The sequence below is a fragment of the Colossoma macropomum genome, unplaced genomic scaffold (assembly GCF_904425465.1).
Source record: "Colossoma macropomum unplaced genomic scaffold, Colossoma_macropomum, whole genome shotgun sequence".
NCBI classification, from domain to species: Eukaryota; Metazoa; Chordata; class Actinopteri; order Characiformes; family Serrasalmidae; genus Colossoma; species Colossoma macropomum.
The window spans coordinates 29,956,970-29,976,792 of record NW_023494803.1 but is presented as its reverse complement, the minus strand read 5'-3'; the positions used below and the strand labels follow the sequence as shown (position 1 = coordinate 29,976,792).

Sequence of the window (19,823 nt, the reverse complement as noted above, 5' to 3'; positions counted from 1 at the left end):
AAAGCACACCGCCACTGGACTCTGAGCGTATTCTGTGGAGTGATGAATCACACTTCTCTATCTGGCAGTCTGATGGACGAGTCTGGGTTTGGTTTGGCGAACGCCAGGAGAACGTTACCTGCCTGACTGCATTGTGCCAACTGTAAAGTTCGATGGAGGAGGGATAATGCTATGGGGTTGTTTTTTAGTGGTTGGCCAAGGCCCCTTAGTTCAGTGAAGGGAAATCTTAATGCTTTAGTATACCAAGACATTTTGGACAACTGTTTGCTTCCAACTTTGTGGGAACAGTTTGGGGAAAGCCCTTTTCTGTTCCAGCATGACTGAGCCCCAGTGCACAAAGCAAGCTCCATAAAGACATGGCTGGGTGAGTTTGGAAAGGAAGAACTTGACTGGCCCACACAGAGCCCTGACCTCAACCCCATCTAACACCTCTGGGATGAACTAGAACTAGGCCCTCGCCGTCCAACATCAGTCCTTGCCCTCACAAATGCTCTTCTGCAAGAATAGACACTCTCCAAAATCTTGTAGAAAGCTTCCCAGAAGAGTGAAAGCTGTCATAGCTGCAAAGGGGGCACCAAATCCATATTAATGCCTATAGATTTAGAATGGGTTGTCATAAAAGCTTCTGTAGAGGTAATGTGCAGGTGTCCCAATACTTTTGTCCATATAGTGTAGCTGCCATTAATACAAAATAGATATATGTAATTACTACAGTACTATTTCCTTGATCTGAAAGAGAAAGACTGTCTTATCTGACATTTTAAAGTCAGTATGACAGACCATGATCATGGGTTCAAGAACTGACAGTTTCAAATAAAAGAAATAAAAAATTTCATCATAATTACAAATCCTTTTCTCAAATCATTACGGTTACAGGGCACAACAGTAGCAAATCCTGACAGGCACATCCATTTATATGTATTTTCAGCCAAATAGTGTTTTATACAGTACTGGGAAAAAAGTAAAAGACCACCTTTTTGCTTATTTAATTTCCATTAAAACAGCTATTAAATACAATTCATTTTTCAGGGTCAGTACAAACATTTAACAGAAAATGACACAAAAGGCTCCAACACTATGTACAGCATTAATTCTATCAGTATTTGATTTTTTTCACTCTTTACTTTTGTGCACTCTACTGCACTTTAACTCTTCCACCCTTCCAGCCATAACAGCAAATAGTTACAGCTGTGTGCACCCAACAAAAACTGCTCCCAAACACTGACATTATGTTCCCTTTCAAAGAGACTCTAACATTCACACAAGCAACTACCCAAACACACCTTAACTGCCTTTAAATTTCTTTCTCATGTGCACTGAAAATGGCTAAAGGAGATGCTTCTGAGGCGATTAGACGTAACCCAGTTTACATGCATTAATTGGCACAAAGTCAATGAAAAAACAGGTAAAAAAAAAAACCAAAAAAACAAAAAACAGGAGATTCGAAAACTGGAGCTCTAAAAATGATTAGAAGACACAGATAAAAAGGCCTGCAAGACCTGGTATACCACCAAAACTGCCACAATCAGATAAACAGCACTAAAGCTTCGAGAGAGAATAGAAAAATCAAGCTCCACTCTTGCTTCAGATCTGAAAAATCCACAGGTGTTTCTGTCCATCCTTCCACTGTGAGAAGACAACTCAACACTATGAGTATGAAAGAATGTGTAGCTGTCAAGAAGCTCTTACTGAGAAAATTCAATAGACAAAACAGAAGATTTGCACAACACCAAAACTGGACACTTGAGATGTGGTGGAAGGCTTTACTGATTCTAAATTTGTAACTGAGAATACTTGAATCCTGAGAAGCGAATTCTTGAAATTTGGAGGTGCAGAAAAAACAACCTTGCTGATGTCTTCAACTGAAAGCAAGTCTCTTAAAATTGTCGGTTGAATATATATGTGTTCTTGTTTATTTTCCTCTCAACGTTGAAAAATGAATAAAAAATGAATTGTCGTTTTGACTGGAAATCAAACAAATGAGGGGTGGTCTCTGACTTTTGCACAGCACTTTACATATTTTAATCTGTCATGTCATTTTAAAACTTATCTTTTATCCTTTTCCAATTTTTTTCCAAAGTATTTTGGAATCTTTGAAAGGCTTTACATGGTATGCCACTGTGCAGTTAAGTGCATTTTATTGATTGGCCTTGGTAGCAGTGGTAGCTCATCATAAAGCAGGTAAAATGGATATAAAAAGAAAGAAAATGCAAATGAGGAAATAAACGTATAGGACAACCTTTCTGGCCCCGAGCACATTTCCCTCACTATTATTCGTCTGCCCAATGACAAGGCTGCCACATATCCGCTCTGGGTGAGCCTCATCCACAAGCTCTGCTACACACAGACACACAGACACACACACACACACGGACACAAATGGAAATATTTCCTCCATAAAATAAAGACATAAATCCACCAAGCACTCATTATTCATCTTCACTTCGCAGTATAATCGTCTGATCTCAAAATTTCAGCATGATTCAATGTGACTCAGCATGCAGCAGGAATACCATTAGATTTGACTGCATTTAGCTAATGGTCTTACAGCATCTAGGGACAACCAAGTGTGCTTTATAATGAGAGAGTGTGCTGTGCATTTTAACAGCTAGAGGACCACCACTGTCCTACCAGAGCCAGTATCCTCCTCGTTCTCATCTTCAGACATGTTGGTGGACATGTTGGCTTCTCCAGCTTCCATATGCTTCCTGAAGTGCTCCAGTTGCTCTGCCAAAAAAACACCCCAAAGTTTAGCGTGCACTAACGAGTTTCTCCACTTCTGTTTTTATTATTCATCTCAGAAAAGAAAAATAAAGCACACTTTTTTCAACTTCAGGTTTTAATCTTCTGTTCTTAATGAGAATTTTTCCTTTAAGGTCATTTGGTGAAGGCAGAGGTTGTCCGGGCTCCATCTAAGATGCAAAAAAAAAAGAAGAATCTGTCTTCTGCAAGAATGCCATTAAACTTAATGAAGGACATTATCCATTCAAATCAAATGTAAAACTCGTACTGGGAAATCATCTAAAGGCTGCCTGAGAAGCACATCTCCAAAAATGTCTTCACAGTATCTGGCAAGCTTGTACTGTTGATGCCTCCTAAAAAACATAAAAGAAAAATGTGGACGATGTAGGACGGCATGCTTCTCTTAACATTTGTAAGGAAAAAAAAAACCAAACAAACAGTGGCTAGAATATAAAGTAACAGCTTAGATTAAGTGAATATTTTGCTCCGGAACAGTGTACTGAAACATGTGCCCTTACTATTTGATTTGAAGTTTGAGCTGTAAAGGAGGTGAATTTATTATTATTAAATCAGCGTATAAATAAAAGAAGTAGGCAGTAAGCATACGTACGAGCAGTGGTTCTCAAATGAAAGAATTATAGGGTACTCAGATGACACAAATGCAGTTTCTTTAATGGCCTGAATGACATCCTGGAAAAGTAATAGATCACACCATTACAAATAAGTTCCCATTTGCATGTATTTTTAGGCTTTAAAAGGCAGAACATTGATCAACTTCTTTGCTGATGAGCCTTGAATGATGAAAAAAAGTGATGCTGCTAGATTTAAACGAACACTTCAACATCACAAATGTCTCTCAGGATGCGTGTGATGCATTTGGAGGGGCTATTCACCTTGAAAAGCACATCTGTGCACATGGCTTTGCCATGAGTGATAATAGGCTCTTGATCTTCTCCCTTTCCATCCCAGCAGTCTAGCTCCACACACCTACAGCCAATATAATCACATCCCGGTTCAGTGTACGCATTTGGACACAGGGAAGTGCAGTCAAGCCCAAATACTGACCAACTGCATTTGTTTAGCAAACATAACTGATGTAATAAATATCAAAATAGCTAAATGCTGTGTAATAAGGATGCGCACATGCAAACATGTTCATGGTTAATGAATCATTTCTTAAATAATCTATATCCATGTGTGTCATCATAGATAATAGCAAATATTTCCTTTCCAGTTTCCAAAATGTTCTTTAGTTTCGCCAAATCTGTAAATCTGGCTCATTTTATGACTGGCATAGAGATGGAAATATGTAAACCCAGAATGATTGCAACATAAAGATAGACTGGTGGAGTTGACAGATGACACCACATCATCTCCTCACTCAGATCATCCTATTTTACAGGAATCTATTAAATTTATGTCAGTTAAAATGAAAGTCTGAACCTCTATTTAAAAAAAAAAATGTTCTCCAAATGACATACAGACAACTCAGTACCCAGGTATTTTAATTTTAGTATTAAAACAGTAAAAATGTAATGAAAAAATATTTACAACTAATTTATTACTATTTTACCATTAATAAACTACATACTTGCTATTTTATTTAGAAAAATAAATCAGAAAAAATGTTTTGGATACAAACATTTCCAGACACCGGCTCATCTAACATTGATTTCAGAATCAAGGGTATTAATAGGGAGTTTGCTGCAGTAACAGCTTCTACTATTCTGGGAAGCCTCTATAGCTGAAACACTGCTATGAGGATTTGATTGCGTTCAGCCACAACAGCATTAGTCAGATGAAGTACTCATGTTGGATGACAAGTATGTGGACACCTCACTATCACACCTACATGAGCTTATGTAACAGCCTCCACTCTTCTAAGAGTGTGTCTGGGGGAATCTGTGCCCTTTCGCTCAAAAGAGCATTTCTGAGGTCAGGTACTGAGAAGGCCTGGCTCACAATCAATGTTCAAAATTCATCCCACAGGTGTTCAGCAGGGTTGAGGTCAGGGCTCTGTGCAGGCCACTGGAGTTCCTCTACACCAAACTTGCTTTGTGCGCAGTCATGCTGGAATAGCACAGAGTCTTACCCAAACTGCTGTCACACAACTGGAAGAATATACTTCTCTAAAATGTGTTTGCATTACTACCCTTCACTGGAACTAATGTGTCTAACTAAAACCCTAAAAAACAGCCCCAGACCTATGCATTGTGGTAGGTAGCGTTCCCCTGCATCCGCCAAACCCGGATTCATCCATCAGACTGCCAGATAGTGAAGCACGATTCATCACTCCAGAGAACATTTAAAGTTTAAACATGTTTAAAGTCACTGAGCTCTTCAGTACGACCCATTCTACTGCCACTGTTTGTCTGTGGAGATTACATGGAAATGTACTTGATATTATACACCTGATAGCAATGGGTGAGGCTGAAACATTGTAAATAAATAATTAGGAGGGGTGTGTGCATATCTTTGGCGATATGGTGTACAAGCTGCAACTGAACATCTGTGTCAGCAATAGGTGAACCTTAAAGTAGCTAAATTAACTAATTAGAATGGGGGGGGTCTAGATATTTCTGATAGTGTATGTTATTAAGTAAGTGGGTTCTTTTATGGATTTTAAACAAAGCTTTAGCTTCTGCTGAGAAAAACAAGCCTTTTTTCAGATGTAGCTCAGATGTACTTTATGCAGAAGGATCCTTAAAGCATTTTGTCATACGCCAAAGTTTGGTCACTCCAGTCAAAGCACATTTTGTTAATTTAAGTTAAAATAATTTAACACATCCTCTACAGAGGACACATTTTTATCCACAATTACTGTTCTTTTACTATAACATTTAACATATCGTGAAAAAGTAAAGCATAAGATGTGGCCTGGACAAAAGTTATGAAATATTTTGTATTTTGTGCTTCAGTTTTTTCAAACAGATCGAAATTGTGCACTAAAATGTTTTGAGAAACAATGTCATTAACTTTTAGACTTTCTAACCATTCAAACCTTTGCACTCAGCTGTAAATCAGAATTTGAATGAATGCAATAAGCTCTTCTATGTGACTACTTCAGCTGACAGCACCTGCAGCCGGACAGCAGAACCTGCCGGTACATCTCCACTAAAGACTTCCCTCCAAATTGCCTGCCCGTCAGGTAAGTGTTATGGGAGGAGCTGATGAAGTAGTGGGCAAGAGGTTGGTCCATGTCCTGATAGAGCTCCAGACGGTCTAAAAATACTGGAGCGTTCTCATCAGACATGAGGTATCGGCAAAATCCATCACACGACATCAGCCCTGAAAACCAGACAGTTATTTATGTGTCCTGCAAACAACTGTAATGAGATCCATTCATGCTGTGGATGAACTAAAGAAAGGTCAAGAGTGCTCTACAATTTATCAAGTGCTGACATGCATTAACCACTACAAGGCAACTGCAAAAATGTTTACTTTCCACCACTAGATGGAACTCAGTGATCAAGATATGGTCAGTTTTACAGCAAGAAATGATCCTGAGGCTGGAAATTAATGAGATTCATGTGAATAGTTATAGTTCATACTTATACAGACAACAGTTTACAATGCCCTTTACCTTTCCTTTTCAGCTTCTCATCAGTCTCATAGGTTTCTATGATTTGTCTCGCACGCTTGGAGTCATAAAATGGGAAAAGAATCTCATTAAGGCGAGGGTCCCGCTGGTTCTGTGTGGAAACATTTTAACATCAACAAAACAAGATTTTCTATGGGAGCAGCTACAGTGCTTCTGGTTGTAAATTTATAGTGATGCCACTTTAAAGTGAAACCACATCAAACACACAAGAAAGCCACACTTACAGAGCATGACCACAGAGCACATAAACATGAAACGCTCTTATTATGAGCTCTGAATTTAAACGAGTGTCCTACTGCAAAAATTAGTGATACTGCATTGACACAGATAATACAAAACTGTATGTGTTGTAATGATCTCAATAAGTACGCAAAGTTATGGAGATAACTGTTGAGATAAATGTTATGCTCTGCATGTAAGTGCTTTAAGAATACTTAATGAAGCTAGATTTAGGAGAGAGTCAGAGAAAATGTGCTTAAATCAGCAGAAGGGTAAGCTCGTGGCAGGAGAGAAAGGACAAAGTTGCATTTTGCTACAAGTTCAGAGTGGCTCTCAAAGGGAGGGAAGCAAGCTGGGTGAGGTACGACTTATGCAACTTGAAAAAACAGGAAGTTCAGTTTGGAACAGGAGCAAGTTAATGAGTGAAAAACTCTTACTTCATTCAGAAAGCTGACTAATTGGTCTATGTTTAAGTAATCACTTTTTTCTCCACAGCTGAAACAATATCAGACAAAAACAATCAATTACACAGTGAAACATAACCATGACCCCTGTCTATGAATTTAAAGTCGCCTTGAAGATAAAGTTGCCTTTCTGTAAATTAGGCTTAAATAATTTCAGCAGTTTAGTTTGGGGAAGAGGTTAATATTTAAACTGCTACAGCCAGGCACATTTCAGACAAGTTAGTAAAAATGAATGGCATTCAATTATCTATACAGCCTTTTTGGTTATAAAAGAGATATAAATTCAAATTAAAGTGGCCAAATATGTGGTCCTATAGTTTTGATCAAGCTGGAAACATTCATTGAGGACTTCATATGTAGGTCTACTCACAGTTTCTTGAATAGGACCTCAATATCAGTTCGGGGGCAAATCTTCTGAGTAAGAGAGTAAAACTTCTCAAAGGTGAAAGCTTCAGCCTCAATCTCATCATTCTGCAAGCAGCAAGAAAATAGGTCAAAATTAATTAAATCTGAAGCTCTCTATTTAAAGGCGAATTTCAAAATTTCTGCATAATTAAATTGTGAAGATATAAACGAAGTCACTTAGAGTGGTTGGATATGAAATGTGACATTCTAGACAAACTTACTATGACAGAATTGCTCACAGTGGTGGTGATAGGAACCAGATGTCTGAAGCATTTAATGCCTCTGAAAGCTCCCTCAGAGAAAGTTATTAAACAAAACAATTATAAATACAAATAGTTTTATAATGTATCATTTTTGAGAAGGTTTTGCCCTCAAACATAGTTTCTAAAATAGAATCATTACACAGTGTACATGCATGGCTTTGTAAGGCAAAAACTGATTTTTCAAAAAAACTCAGAAACTCTGGTCACTTTGGATAAGAAGGAAAAAGGCTACATTTGCATAATAGACATCACAAACCTGGTTCCTATCACCACCACTGTAACGAAAGCCAAATAGGTAACTTTGTCTACAATTAACGATTTCGCATCAAACCACTCTGACTGACCTTTGAGATGTTTGAAATTTTGAAAAATCGGTATAATTTCCATTTTAATGCATTTTAGTTAGAGGTAGAATGGATTAAATAAGATCTACTGACAATATAATTCACTATACTTAATGGAGTCTAAAACAGATGAGGTCAGTGTACCAAATAAGTCATGATTTAAAGCCCAGCACTGTAGCTTCTCTAAAATCAGCAGCATTTCAAAGTTAATCAGAACGATTTCCATTTTACCTTTCCACTGGGTAGGCCAAGATCTTTCAGCGCTTGGAATATAACCTTCTCTGTTTTTCCTGAAGCGAATGTTCTTGTAATGCTACAGAAGAAGAAACAAATACCAGCAGGCATTAAAAATGGCTCTTTCAAACACCAAACTGCAGTAATTACATTGAGGTACAAAAGCTACCATTCTTCCAGTGACAGGACACTAGGAAGCATGTACAAAGAACTTCACTAATTATGGCTCATTCTTTAATTTTGAAAAAAGTTTTTCCCCCTGATCAAACAGCTGAGCGTACCTTCTCACTGGGATTTTTCCATTCACGTTGGTCAAAAAGGACAGCCGCATCCAACTATAGTGGAAAAAGCTCATTATCTATCAAGACACTTGTGTGATCTGCATTAACAAACATGCTTTCAGCATAATTAGTCATAGCCATAATCAGATGTAGAAACAATGTTTGATCCACTGCTGAGGGTAGAATTATGACCTTGAATGCTTTAAAAGACTCACAAATTAGTCTGCATACAATACATTTCTCGCCTAAAATGACTCGGGTGACTTATTGCTTGGTTATGTTTGCTAATGGCGGTCTGGCACTCACTGCTTCCTTAGACAGGTCATTGGGCACACATTGTTTGCCCGGCTGTTGTGAATCAATGACCGCAAGCTGTCAGTCCATTGCTGCAAACAGAGGCAGAGTGGAAAATGTATGGGTGAAATTAAAGTGCTAGGAGAATGCTTCTGCAGCAGGCACAATGCTCTTATGGCAGTGAGAATGAGGTCATATATACAGTAATAATACATATAAAAATACACAAAGGAAATATACATATTTTATTTTAAATATCCAGATATGTTTTTTATTTAAAGCGAAAATAGGACATTTTCCAGACAGGGAAACTGTTCTCATTGAGGATTCATTTCAGGCCTTCTTTTCAACTTTTATGAGAAATTATGGCAGTAAAAACATGAAAATTGTATTTAGATTTAAAGCCCTGAATGATTGATGGACTGTTTTTGATATGTAAGAAATGATGCCATAAACATCTAGGCACAGCCCTTTTTTTCCATTTTCCATCTTATCACTCTGCATAAAAGTTTTATGAGGGAGCTATTTTTACAGAAAATTCCAGGAGACAGATGATGCCTCTTCTAGGGCTTAAGTGTGAGGTCTTCAAATGTACTTGAGACAAGCATTCTCCCCTCCTTGGAAACATAATGATGAATTGAGCATGTGTTCCAGACAAAACAATGCAGGGAGACAAGCCGAGTCAAGGCTCAGCGTTGCAGCTACTTGCTGGATCAACATAAGTGCATACAGCCTTGGGGCAATTATAGCCCTTGGGAGGAAAAGCTTAAATCAGTGTCTTTTTAGGAGATGGCTGTGGATTACCTATCAAGATGACAGCATAAGAATACTTTGATCTTGATCTCAAAAGCTGAAACTGAAAGTTTAGTGATGGTTCTGGTTTTCTGTAAAGCATATTCTCGAGAATAACGAAGGGAACAGATTACCTCAGTTTTCCTACTTCTCTGGCAGTGGTGAAGTTACCTTTGCAATGCTAATGTTTTGGGCCACTATGTACATGAAGCTGAGGTTGACCAGGTCAGTGCCGCTGCATACGCAGATGATCCTGCCCTCCAAGTCACTCTCACTCTTCCCTGTGGCCTCCAGTGCTGAAAGGATCTTCGGATCCTGCAGGGGCACGAAGCAGAAAGCTGAATACATTACCGTACGCACTACTCTAGAGCACGTACTGCAGTGAATGCTGCAGGCTAGGTCATGGATGCAATAAAAGGACAATGATGTCCACACTCTGGGCCATAACATAACACGAACCAAACAAAATACATCAAGAATCCTCTCTCTTATCACAAGCCAGAGAATGTCTGAACTCTTATAGTTCATCTTTATGTATGAGATCCAAGTCACATTTAAAAATGCAATAGTCTCTGCACGTTAGCGACCTTACCTTAGGCACATTTGTGTTCCGTATACTGTTGATCAAAGAACACTCCAGAACCTGACCTTCCTATAGATGAAGGATTAGAACACGGACACGGCATCTGTGACAAATCCCTCGTGCACAAAAGCTGAGTCATCAGCATCACAGTGCAAACACGGACACGGAGTTAACACAAATTGGCTCTGTAATCCATTAAAATTACTATGAAGTTGATAGCTTTACTGAATTAGTCTCACAGGAATAATCATACCTTTCCTTCGCTCTTCCACGTGACGAAGAAGCCAAAGGCATCCACTCTGAAAAAGCAGTTAGGTTCAAAGACAAATGGGTCCTAGAGGAGAGAAGACGCTTAATGAATTTAAATGTAAAGGGGAATTCCACCGTTTCTTAATTTTCACATAATTAAATCATAGATGTACATAGAGCCATCTGAAGTGTTTTGATGTGAAACACTCCACACTACAGAAACCTACCCAGTCAGAATTGTTCACAGTGGTGATAGGAACCAGACATCTGAAGAGTTTAATGTCTCTAAAAGCTCCCTCGCAGAAAGTCCTTACAGACATAATGGTTACATGTACACTGCATAAGGCCTAAGGCATTGTTTTTTTATGGTTTTGGGAAGGTTTTAACCTAAAATCAAAAAGGGATCTAAAAAATTTCTTTTTAGATTCATTCCGGGTGAAGAAATACATGTAGGGAGCTTCAAGGCAAAATAGTCCCTGAAGGAAACACATTTTTTAGATTAACCACTATTTTACCATCAACAACATTACATATCAAACTCAGAAGACATGAAGGTTCATCGGTAATTTTGGATAGTAAACAGAATGGCTATATACACCGATCAGGCATAACATTATGACCACCTCCTTGTTTCTAAGCTCATTGTCCATTTTATCAGCTCCACTTACTATATAGGTGCACTTTGTAGTTCTACAATTACAGACTGTAGTCCATCTGTTTCTCTGCATACTTTGTTAGCCCCCTTTTACCCTGTTCTTCAGTGGTCAGGACCCCCATGGACCCTCACAGACCAGGTACTATTTGGGTGGTGGATCATTCTCAGCACTACAGTAACACTGACATGGTGGTGGTGTGTTAGTGTGTGTTATGCTGGTACGAGTGGATCAGACAGCAGTGCTGCTGGAGTTTTTAAACACCTCAGTGTCACTGCTGGACTGAGAATAGTCCACCAACCAAAAATATCCAGCCAACAGCGTCCTGTGGGCAGCGTCTTGTGACCACTGATGAAGGACTAGAGGATGACCAACACAAACTGTGCAGCAGCAGATGAGCTATCATCTTTGACTTAACATCTACAAGGTGGACTGACAAGGTAGGAATGTCTAATAGAGTGCTCAGTGAGTGGACACAGTGTTTAATAACTCCAGCAGCACTGCTATATCTGATCCACTTAGACCAGCGCAACACACACTAACACACCACCACCACGTCAGTGTTACTACAGTGCTGAGATTATCCACCACCCAAATAGTACCTGCTCTGTGAGAGTCCATGGGGGTCCTGACCACTGAAGAACAGGGTAAAAGGGGGCTAACAAAGTATGCAGAGAAACAGATGGACTACAGTCTGTAACTGTAGAACTACAAAGTGCACCTATATAGTAAGTGGAGCTGATAAAATGGACAATGAGCGTAGAAACAAGGAGGTGGTCATAATGTCATGCCTAATTGGTGTATGTGTTGTAGTCATTGTGACCCCTGGTTGCTGTCACCACCACTATAAAGAAAATCAGAGTCTACAATCAACCATTTCACATCAACCACTCTGAATGACATTGTTGCAACTTTATTTCAATTATCCACCTGGTGCAATTACTCTTCAACACAGCCAAAATGTAATTTCACTTCAGAAAAAGTTTTTGTGTGTTATAATTTATCCTCATGGATACATTTTTTGGTTCTTATTTTTGCCATGATGGTGTTCAAAGTTACCACTTCAGCCTGTCTGGTTGTAACAGGAGGGAGCAGGCGGTGACTGTTTTCATTCAGCATTCTCTGTAAGCTTTTCCTCACATCAGTAATGTCTTATTTATTATAATATAAAACAAGCCATTGATAAGCCTCTCTGTGCTTTATTAATAAGATTTTGTCTGTACTGATAAACACACAGGACCTCAATGTAGGTTTACTTATGTGCTGATCAGACCCTAATAAACACTGTACAAATGAACACACTCAGTGCTGACTTCCATCTGATTACAGCAAGAGGAAGCAAGTATTCAGACACTTGTTTGTTATTTAATATATTTCCAGTACATATATATTCTTTTAAAAGTTACACACATAATGTATTTTAACTTTGCTCTTATAAATATTAACAAAACATTTATAAGAAAAACAGTATTTAGACGCCACAAACAATAATAATAATAATAATAATAATAATACTACTACTTTGTTACAAAGCCATTATTGGCAGTTACAGCTTCAAGACATCTATGTTAAGAAGTAATTAGCTTTTTCTTGCATTGTAGCAATTTTGGCCCATTTCTCTCAGCAAACTGCCTCAAACCCTTGTTGAAACATCCACTTTCTCTATACATGCAGTCTCTCTGTCGATGAGACTAAATTCGCCTCTAATATGTTACAGTTCATCATTCCACTCCTGTTTCCTTCAATAACATGTGATGCCCCAGTGCTGTTTGTAGAGAAGCAGCCCCACATCATGATGCTTCCACCTCCGTACTTCACTGTAGGTGTTCTTGGGATCATATGCGCAACACTTCTTTCTCCAAAGATGACTAGAGTACATTGTTCCAAACAATTTCTGATTTGTCTAAATGTTTGTGTGCAAAATTTAGATGTGTATATCAAAGTTCTGCATAGGCTGTTGGCACAGAGGTGACTGCAGTGCAGTTTATTGCTTATTGCTTTCTGTATAATTGTTGTTCTGCTGCTTTCAGGTCATCCTGCAACTCTTTTCAAATAGCTGGTGATTTCTCTCGTGCCTTCCTTATCATGAGAAATCTTGCATGCGGTTCTTGTCCAGCGGTGATTAGTTGTGGTTCCCTGAACTTTCTAAATTGCATACTATTAAATCAACTGCACTGACAGGGACGTTTAAGGTCTTTGTTAGGGCTCTGTAGCTTTTTCCATTTAAAAGGTCCATTTAAGAGGCTCCTTCACCTTTACCACTGGAAGTATATTAAATCTCGATAACAAAAGCGTCTTAATGTTTGTTTCTCCTCATTTTATATGTAATCAATTGATTTGTATGCCGTATGCCACAATTGCATAAGCAGCTCATTTAAGCCAGCAAGGCCTTTAAATCCAGTGTCACTTCATTGGCTATTTTTCAGTTGGAGCACTTTGTGAAACTCAGAGAGGTACTGTGGGAAATTCTCTCTTTACATTTGTGTCTGAAACAAACTTGAATGGGCTTTTTATTTATGTCCTACCGAACTTCATAGATAAGGCAGTCGTGTTTTGGGAAAAAATAAACAAAGCAAATACGCCACATGATAAACATCAACATATTAAGATCTATCCTTGCTAATGCCTGTTTTAGCATTCCTTGTAATTCACAAAAGAAACACAATGGATTTTCAGAGGAGATTCACTAACCAAACAAACATGGCTAAACTTCCTTTTTAATATGAACGCAGAGAGAGAACTCCCAGAGCGCTCTGTGAAGCCCTTGGGAGATTCATACTTTGACAGCTTGAGCCCGGTCACTCACACATCCTACGTGAGAATACAGCCTTCCAAAAATGTCCAGTCCAAGATAAACTTCCATGGCCTGACCAGGAATTCTCGAGGGGCTTTTGAGAACACAGATGTCCCCAGCAACTGACGACTTTCAAAGATACAGAATCCTTGGAATGATTGCTTTTGACCAAAGGCAACATGAGCCAAAGCACATGCATAGAATCTCTGAGGGAGCGTGCAAATATCCGAAACAAACACCGCTAACTCAAAGCTGCTGTTCTATAAATTTCTGCGGCTGAACAACACTAGACTAAAGATATCTCCACAGAATTAACATTTGTTTTATGAAACGGATAGTTCCGGTCCTAAAAACTGACTGTCCGAGCCGCGCTTGAAGGTGCGGTGAGATGTTCCATACGTTACGCCAACGGCCACCTGAGCCAATATTTTAATTCCGACATAATGCACTGGGAGAAGGGAGCAGTTTAAGATTCAGTGTGGGGGAAAAAGGACGCACAACACCATTAGCCTTGTGCTAATAAGACGGTCAATTGCATAGATGCGCTAATGGAATTTAACATTGTCTTCACAGTGGTAACTTGCTGAGCAAAAACTACTTATAAAATAATCGATTTTGCATTAAACAGTGCAGTATAATGATATGTATATATACACAAAACAGCCACTTCATTAAGTACATCACCTTGTATCTACACTCTCTTCATTATATCATATAGGAGCACTTTGTAGTTATACTGGTATGAGTTGATCAGACACAGCAGAGCTGCTGGAGTTAAAAACAAGTTTACTCTAAATAAACTACATTGTATTTGGCAGAATGGTTGTTTATCTTGATCATTACTCATAATAATTTTCCTGAAAAATTGTATATTTTGTAATGTTTTATGTTGTGGGCTGTTTTATAAGAGCAATAAGCTACACGAAGCAGTGCATAACAGTGATTTTACTCCATGTCATGCCCAATAACACCTTTACCCACAATAAAATCACTTAACACAGACTAGTAAAATAAAAGAAATCTGTTTCAGAGTTTCCATTTGAGCCAGTAAGACATCAGTGTAGTACTTTGTAAGAGTAAGTGTAAGTGTAAGAGGACACAGTGTATTCTCTTTTTTTCAGGAATGAATTCAAAGGCGCTACAATGATACACTCAGAAAAAGTTTCTGGAGTGATGCCACAGAAGAATTACTTTTCGTTCTTAAAAGCACCTTTCCGTGGACAAGACGTGTGTGTGAGTGTGAATAACAGTTTTAAAGTTTAATGCAAGTTTAAAAGTTTTCCAAAGGCCATTTAGGAACCCTTATTTTCAAGAACGTGGAGTACATAAAGTATTTAAAAACAAATAATATGTACCAAGAAACAAATGAACAAAATCAACATGTCAACCATGTTGAAAGTAAACGATTTCCTTACCTCATCAAATCTATCAAAATACGCTCCTTCTTGCATACAGCAAGGCACTGGCCGCTGCCAGTTAAACTCATACGCTTTTGCCATTTGACCTACAAGAAAGAGGCAGCAATGTTGGTAGATGGTAACAGAAAACAAAAGAATAACATCACACTGGACACATCAAGAGAAGATACAAACAAAGGCAAGCATCCATAAATGCAAGCAATGGAAGGTGCCACAGTGCTCAGTTGGTTTGACTGGTTCTAGATGTGACCAGAAACTTTAAGCTTCTTTTCTATCGAAGCTTTTTGACTCTTTCACAACAAACAGAGATTTATCTATCATTTATTTACTATCTGTTTACCATCTCAAACTTCTATCCCTTTAGATGTGCACTGATATCAATCAGTACTGGGCCAATACAGTCAGAGTGTGACTTCTGGGCCTAAGAGTGATTCAGTTCTGGAACAATTCAACTGAATAAACCCATAATATGAAAATTTCATTAGACCTCTCTATGAATATTAATTGAACTAATGATGTAAAAAGCAGATTAGGTTTAAAGTGTGCTGTTGTTTGAGTTGAGTGTAGTTGTGCGTGTGTGTGCAGATGTATGGGTGCGAGTCAGTGTGTATGTGTGAGTGATGCTATCGCTCATGTTGTGTTAAAACTCTCAGAGAGCAGGCATGAGCCCTGAATACAGAGTTATTCTGTTGTAAATTTAGTCAGTAACTCCCCCTTGTGAGATTGTATGTGAAGGCCTATATCGTAGATGTCACATGAAGTTATGTGCTGGACAGATGATGATGGATTGTTTTCTAGCAAACTCGCATAGTGAAAATATTTTTTCCATTGTGGTTCTATTATAAGAAATGCTTTTTTTCCCCCTTTGGATTCAGAAGATTCAGGTCAAAACAATTGAGAGAAAATGCTTAATCAATCCAATTACCCTCTACTACTGCCAGAGGATGGATGCAGTGGAAAGTAGAGGTGGGCAATATGACGATATGTTATCGTAATAATTGTTGTCTATCATGGTAAACAATATGATTTCTGACCACATATAGAAGAGTACTATCTGTACTTAAAGGACACTGACTAACTGCATGTTTCATTACAAAAAAAAAATAATTAGCTCTGTTTAATTAGATTTATGTATGTGAAATGCTGAATAAAAATCAATGTGCCCAGAGCTTTTGACGGCTATTTTTAAATACGGCACTATTATTGCTTTGTGTCTGGTGTAAAATGTTGTGATATGTATCGTGAAAATGCCTTTAAGAATCATACTATGAGATTTTTCACATATCTCCCACAAGTAGTGGAAAGCATTACAACTGGTCACCTAATAAAAAAAACTGATTAACTTAAAACGTAATTTTTTTTTACTAATCATATTCATATTTCAGTGGTCCTATTGGCCTAACAGTACAGTAAATGGTAACGGCTCTAGAATTTGGTAGGACACATAAGCCCAAAAAGATAACTCATAACTTGCTAATGCTAATTTTACATTTGAATTCGAAATAGAAGGAGGAAAGGAAAAAATATTCAGAAAACTTTAGAGAGACTAGATCTTACAATTTTCTGGTGTTTCATGCCCACTAAGGACATCTGTGTACAAATAACAGTCAATGTTTACCTTTTTTTGTTACTTTGCATTTAAGTCTAATATATGTAAATGAATTCTGTTCTGATTGGCTGATTTGTATTGTGCCTCATTCAAAGCGCAGCCCTGGTTGACACTCCTTATAACTTCAACGTGAACAGGCAGGGCTAAACTGCTGGAGACTAAATGGGTGTATATATGTAACATATGTATATACTGTTTTTTGTGACATCACAAAAACGTTAAATCAAAAGGGCTAGTTTGCAGTTTAGTTTCCATATATGGACTGTATTTAAGTGAATGGCACGTTTACATGTACCTGGAAAAAAGGGGTGAAAATCTCCACGCCAGTGAAGTCTTTTATGCTTTATATCAACATGAGTCCAACAATAAAAGCTTTCCAGACACATTAAACTGAAGTAATCAAGAGGACCTGAACTGATAAAGCTTGAGTTTGCATATTTTGCAGTCACTGGCTAAGCCCCAAGAAATACTATAACCTAACTTGGCCTTTGCAAAATCCAAAACTTTACCAACATTCCTGAGGTCTAAGGTAAAACGTGTTTGTCGTTGCACGTTTGTCTGCACTCGCTCTGTGTTTGTGATCATCTACCAGTAATAGAAAGCTTATCAAACAGAATGGGCCAACTGGAGTCCATTACAACCACTTCAATCCGTCGAAACCGTCAAGCTGAGTCGAGCTGATCCAAACGTAACATGAAGTATGCTGTTCACTCATGACTATGTTATACAAGGCCTCAAAGGTACCGAATTAAGATTTCAATATTACATGCTGAACTGAACCAGAAGCTGAGGCTTGCTCTTGTGGAGCTCCACAGGAAAAAAACATCATAGACCAAACCAGCAGAAGCCTTGTTTCCATCTTTCTCTCTCCACTTTCTTGTCACAAACGCAGCAGGTTTCTCTAGTCCTGCAACTGACCTGCATCACGATAGCTTGAACAGCAATGAAACATACACAATCAGGCTCCCCTCCCTGTCTGGGTGGAGTGCTGCAAGGTGAGAGGCTGGTACAATGTCAACAGTGGCTACAGGTGTTTATCTGATTTGAGACCAATAACGCCCAATAGAACTGGACTTACTGGACAAATTAAACGGGGGAAAAGACCTAAATATGAACAAGATCTGTTTATTTTGCTAGCACAGACACAGACGTATTTCAATGCAGCATGCACAATGTGATTCATCTACATCTACATACAGCATATTTACACTGACATGATCAACTGTTACTCAGACAAGCAAGGAGGTTTAATGAGCCAAAGGAGTAAAGACCCCAAACACACTACAGTACACAGGCCTGAATGCTGTCTGCTGATAGCAGTGCAGGAAACATATGCATATCAGGGGTTCCTTTCAGTGATGGCACTGTAAGGTTCAGCTGAAGGCCTCAAACAGACTGAATGCTGTAGAAGTAGCACTATAAAAGGATGAAGAACTTAAATGGACTAAGTCTGATCTTCCAAGTCAGACTCCTGCTTAAACTCCTCACACAAGAGACCGAACTGCCACTACTCTCAAGAGACACTGAGAGAGGAATCCGAAGGCAGCTTTAAAAGAAGCCACAACATCTTTTAGCATGTCTCTCCATGGAGATGGCTTCATTAAAACATGCAGCCCAAGGCAATTCCCACTGCACCACAGCGCGCATGCTCCGTGAAGTTCCCACACATAGTCAATCACATCAATACAACCATAACAATTAAAATATGTATAGCCTATACATACATCCAGGTCCACTTTAATACGATCTCAGTGACCATAGTGACCATGCAAAACACCAACCATGCCGCTCACGTGCAACTTTCTCCACTCACAGCTTCTGTCTGTAGGAACAGCAGCGATTAACTCTCTGATATTTTCCACATGTTAGCCAGTTCTCGGTAACTGGACAGACGCGTGGTCATTTTTATCCTGGTTCAAGAGCAACACATGAAGTTGTTTTGGTGAAAAGCACTCACCCGCTGCGCCGCTGCTTCCGAGGGAAAGTGTCCATGTGGGACTCCTCTGCGTGTGCGGCCCCCATGGAGGCTGAAAACAGCGGCCCCCACAGGCAGGCAGCGGTACTCACTTTCAGTGCTCTGTACCCGTGAACCCACGATTGGGGTGCCGTTCAGTACTTGTAACTTAAAAAATAATAAAAAATGTAACGTAGCATTTTATCACTTACCTTTTTTTTTTATCTTTTTCAGTATTAAATCTTATGTTTTTACAAGGTTTTGCCGACGACTTAAAGGGGAATCTGTATTATCTGTAATGCTATTGATAGTAAATGCTTTCTTTGGGGACTATTTTGCCTTAGAACACCCTTTTGTATCCTTCCACCATGAACGGCTTAAAATAAACTGCTTAAAATATTTTTTTGCACCAAAAACTTTATTACAAAACTGGTGTAAAACAATGCCTCAGGCAGTCATATCCATTTCATGTAATTACGTTCTGTTAGAGAGCTTTTAGAGGCAGTAAACTCGTCAGACTCTGGTTCCTATCACCCCCACTGAGAACAATTCTGACTCTGCTGGTTTCTCTTCAATGAGGTTTCCCGTCAAAACGTTCTGGATGACTTTGTTGACATCTAAACTATTTAATTATACAGCAATTTTGAAAAATTCCCCTTTTGAGAGTTCTCATTTAAAGGAGTAACAGGGATAAAAGTAACAGCATATTTAGCACAGAATTAGCCAACACAAACACGGTTAACTAGCATCCATGCTAACACCATGAGGACATTAAACACATTCTAATGACTTACTTACAAATGAAGATTATTTTTAATAAGTAGTTCACTTTCAATCTATAATTTAGATAACAAAGTGACCTCATCAGTCAATATGATAAGTTGTAGAGAAGAGAGCGTCTTTCCATGATCTTCAGGAAATTTC

At 38.6% G+C, this 19,823-nt stretch overlaps 1 protein-coding gene across 4 annotated transcripts in view; it reads right to left on the bottom strand.

Annotated features, from left to right (window-relative positions):
• The window catches only part of LOC118823433 (1-phosphatidylinositol 4,5-bisphosphate phosphodiesterase beta-4), a 40,225-nt gene extending 21,268 nt beyond the window's left edge, over positions 1 to 18,957 (bottom strand). For 2 of the 4 annotated variants that reach the window (XM_036593040.1, XM_036593043.1), the window contains exons 1-18: positions 18,903 to 18,957; positions 15,334 to 15,422; positions 10,476 to 10,556; positions 10,232 to 10,291; positions 9,811 to 9,954; positions 8,860 to 8,939; positions 8,554 to 8,607; positions 8,270 to 8,351; positions 7,397 to 7,497; positions 7,000 to 7,057; positions 6,326 to 6,434; positions 5,820 to 6,030; positions 3,636 to 3,729; positions 3,353 to 3,432; positions 3,011 to 3,095; positions 2,822 to 2,912; positions 2,632 to 2,727; positions 2,240 to 2,337 (exon numbers count right to left, since the gene is read on the bottom strand). In XM_036593040.1, coding sequence (XP_036448933.1) covers positions 2,240 to 2,337; positions 2,632 to 2,727; positions 2,822 to 2,912; positions 3,011 to 3,095; positions 3,353 to 3,432; positions 3,636 to 3,729; positions 5,820 to 6,030; positions 6,326 to 6,434; positions 7,000 to 7,057; positions 7,397 to 7,497; positions 8,270 to 8,351; positions 8,554 to 8,607; positions 8,860 to 8,939; positions 9,811 to 9,954; positions 10,232 to 10,291; positions 10,476 to 10,556; positions 15,334 to 15,417 — 1,608 coding nt within the window. In that variant the 5' untranslated portion in view covers positions 15,418 to 15,422; positions 18,903 to 18,957. Of the gene's footprint in view, positions 1 to 2,239; positions 2,338 to 2,631; positions 2,728 to 2,821; positions 2,913 to 3,010; positions 3,096 to 3,352; positions 3,433 to 3,635; positions 3,730 to 5,819; positions 6,031 to 6,325; positions 6,435 to 6,999; positions 7,058 to 7,396; positions 7,498 to 8,269; positions 8,352 to 8,553; positions 8,608 to 8,859; positions 8,940 to 9,810; positions 9,955 to 10,231; positions 10,292 to 10,475; positions 10,557 to 15,333; positions 15,423 to 18,758; positions 18,855 to 18,902 lie in introns of those variants that run through there. The other 2 variants (XM_036593042.1, XM_036593041.1) reach the window with 2 other exon arrangements.
• Between the last annotated feature and the right edge of the window lie 866 nt (positions 18,958 to 19,823).